The 3,584-nt window shown below is 33.1% G+C and overlaps 1 protein-coding gene across 1 annotated transcript; it reads right to left on the bottom strand.

The window, feature by feature from the left end:
* Window positions 1–1,028: 1,028 nt before the first annotated feature.
* LOC115710690 (uncharacterized) lies at window positions 1,029–1,613 on the bottom strand. The gene has a single exon (XM_030639041.1). The coding sequence runs from the start codon at window positions 1,611–1,613 to the stop codon at window positions 1,029–1,031; it is 585 nt and encodes a 194-aa protein (XP_030494901.1).
* Between the last annotated feature and the right edge of the window lie 1,971 nt (window positions 1,614–3,584).

Below are 3,584 nucleotides of genomic sequence, written 5' to 3'. Positions count from 1 at the left end.
TGCATTCCAACTAACAATTTTCATGGCTGATAGCGGGGCTGTGAACCAGCCACCGCTGAATTGTCCATGAAACCCGACTGATCCTCTGTTTGTTCGAAAACAGTCTGGTTAGTATCCTCCCTAGTAGATAAAGTTGGAGAGAACATAGCTTGTGTTGGTCCCCTGCATCGCTTCAGTGTTTTCCTCAGAGAAATATTGTCAGATTTCCTCTTGATGAGTCGGTTTGGGGATGTATTTTCTTTGTCCACGGCATGCTTGACAGATGAACAAATAACAGCATCAGTTGCTGCATTTGTTGAAATTTGCAACGGCTTGAGGCAATGTGCATGAGGTGGCGCATAAGACAATGTGGGATTTGGAGGGTAAGTTGCAATAGTGCCAACATCAGGTATAAAAATGTCAAAGAGGTCATCCACATCAACCGATTCAACTATGTGTGTTGTTGTTGGAATAACATGCGTAGAAGAACCCAATATGTTAGGATTTGCACCAGATTGTTTGTTGATGAGTCCATTTAAGAGTGCTGGTGTGAACTTCACAGTAGTTGTTGGTGTGGTATTCACAAATGAAGATGACAACATAGCAGTTGTTGCTGATTTATCGTACATAGTCAAAAGTGGTGATGTAATTGTAGTAGTTACATTTATATTAGAATCCATGGCCGAGACCCGCGGTTGTACAAGAGCAGAAAAATTATTTTCTCTTTGTTTGTTTTCAGAAGATTCTCCCTGTAGAAGAGGACATGGGTGTGGTGGTGGTCTCCTTGAAATGGCTGGGACAGCAGATGTAATTGAATTCCTAGCCAAGCGAGTGAGTAAGGGCCATGCATTTCCCTTAGAGAAATCCGTTCTGCACCTATCATGTCCAGAAGAGGGCAGAGCAGCCCCCTTAAGTTCAGGACCATAAGGTAACTCAGGTTCAATACCATTATTAATCTTTTCCATCCAGATCATGCATTTCTGGAACGGGTGTCCAAGTCTTCCACACTCCATACACCATTCTGACAGTCTTTCTTAGCAAAAATCAACCTAGAATTGATCCCTTGTTTGTTTTAGTTGTATGTTTCGACCTCTTAGCAATGGTTTGGTAACATTGAGTGTGACTCTGAACTGAAGAAAAGGACCCCATCCTTCTTCCAAAGAATCATCGTGAACCTCCAAAAATTCACCAATAATGTTTCCCAATGCTTTAGCTAATGTTCTAGACTTCCTTAGGAAAGGCAGTCTATAACATTGGACCCAAAAAGGAGAAAAGATAAGATCATCAGAAGTGACCTTTTGCAGAACACTTGATGTATACAACACTATGTGGTGGTTTTGAAAGTGATAGGGCTCCTTCAGAAGAACCCTTTGTTTGTCTCCTTCACATCCGAATGAAAGCACAAACAAATCAGGTGGTTTTTCAGTAATTGTGGTGTGGAATCTACCATTCCAATGGTCTTTCATTTGCTTTTGGAAAGTTGATAAAAAGACAGATTTGGTAGTAAGAACTCTTGCAACTAACACTGTATCCAAATTGTCATTTTGAACTTCTACATCATCAAGGATTAGAGGAGGTTCTTCTTCTTCAACAATAGTCATCTTGCCTTTCATTTTGTCAGTGAGAGGATTCATGGTTCAGGTGAAAATTTTGATAGTTTTTGGATTGAAGGGAGCGGTTACTGAGATACGAGAAACAAGAAAAAAGGAAAAAACCATAAAGGACTTCTTAACTGCCTCAGAGCACAACTAACGACAGACTGCTCTTTTTGTCGTCCTCTTTTTGTAGTTTGTATACTTAATAGATTGTTTTCCCACTTTTTAGGATTTTTTTTTTGTAATTTGTTCAAATGTAATTTTGATACTATATAATTTATGGTTTATTTTTCATTTTTTTAGAATTTTATTGGTGTATGTACAAATGTATTTATGATATTATATACCGTAGGGTTTTTTTCTTTTTTTTTTTTTTTTTTATATATTATAAGGTTGTATATTGTATAGTATACTATAATTTTTTGCATCCGATTTATTTTATTAATCATATATTTGATGATTGACATAATTTTGTTTGCCACTAATATACATGTCATTTTATATGATGTAATTTTTGTAAAATCTTTTGTATATATTTTTTTTTATTATTGAGAATTTTATTTGAGCGGTTGTTATTTTGATACAGTATACTTTAGGGTTTTTTATTTTTTATTATTTAAAAATATGTTTGTAATTACATAGGACTGTTATATATGTGCGTTTTTCATGTGATTATGATATACCAAAAAGTTACTTGTATTTTTGAATCTAGTGGTTTTTGTATCCCTTTTTCTTTGGTCGATAAACTGGTAGTTTGAATTTTGGTAGGAGTACAATGATATTTTGATCTCATATCAAATATATTTCATATTGTTACATCACCTAATGGTAGTATGTTTTCTTTGTATGTTGACATAAAACCTTTTTTTTTTTTTACAGTATTAGGAGAAATAGTTGTAGCAAGAAAAATTTCTTTTAGTGAGTACAACCACTGTGTGAGACCAAAATATTTTAGGGAAATCTTTATATATATACGTAATATACATTTTAATAACATTAATAACTTCCATCAATTAAATAGAATTATATACCGTGACACGTAAGCAATATATACCGTATATCAAAAAAAATTACTTACCGTAATCAAAAACACAAATCAGCCACTTCTCACCAAGAACATACTATCTTCTCCATTAATTACAATAAATCAGTGCATGAAACACCAACCAAAATGAAAACATATAAATTTACTTCTTGTAAAATAATAAATCATCGAAAACTATTTTCCACCAAAACAACTCCATTAATGATTAAAAAAAAGCTTCATCCATAAACAACATAAGATCGATCATGAGTTCATAACTAAAATCGTACCACAATCCGACAATACCTGAAAAATTTGAGACAAAATCAATACTGGATGAAAGAACAATTCAATCAACACTTTAAAAAAATTGATCCAAAACTTCATCGGAAAAACTCCATTAAAATCGATAAAAAGCTTCAATCGTAAACCAGAAATTACAACTTCGACCACGAAGCGACAAATTAACCGAACAGTCGACACAGCAAGGTGATCAAAAATATGAAACAAAATACAACTTTACATTTCGCATTGTGGTCGATAATTACAAAATCTTCATTATCTTCATCGATGCTTCATCTCTATCGTTCTTCTTATCACTTCAAATAATAACCCCACGACTAAAAGCTTCAAACATGAACCTACCATCCTATAGCCTACCATACATCACTACCATAATAAACTGACAAAAATAAACTATAAGGTTCGAATTTACATAACAATAGCCTTTTCATATAGCCTATCATCATATATGCTAATAAACCTATTAGTTTATTTCGACATATTGAAAAAAAAATATATTTTTTTTTTATAGAGTAGCCTATAGTCAACATTTCAAATAACCATTTCATATAACCTACCATTAGTTTATTTTGGCATATTAAAACAAAGTTCATTTTTCTTTTTGTATATTAGAACAACACTTCATTTAATTTCATATAGTACCATTATATATGTTAATAAACCTACTAGTTATTGTTTGTTGG

Source organism: Cannabis sativa, chromosome 3, assembly GCF_029168945.1.
Source record: "Cannabis sativa cultivar Pink pepper isolate KNU-18-1 chromosome 3, ASM2916894v1, whole genome shotgun sequence".
Taxonomy (NCBI): Eukaryota; Viridiplantae; Streptophyta; class Magnoliopsida; order Rosales; family Cannabaceae; genus Cannabis; species Cannabis sativa.
The sequence above is the reverse complement of the archived record's forward strand: the minus strand, read 5'-3'. Positions and strand labels throughout refer to the sequence as shown.

Coding starts and splice junctions, on each gene's coding strand:
- LOC115710690 (XM_030639041.1), bottom strand. CDS start 1,613: ATGAATCCTCTCACTGACAAAATGAAAGGCAAGATGACTATTGTTGAA.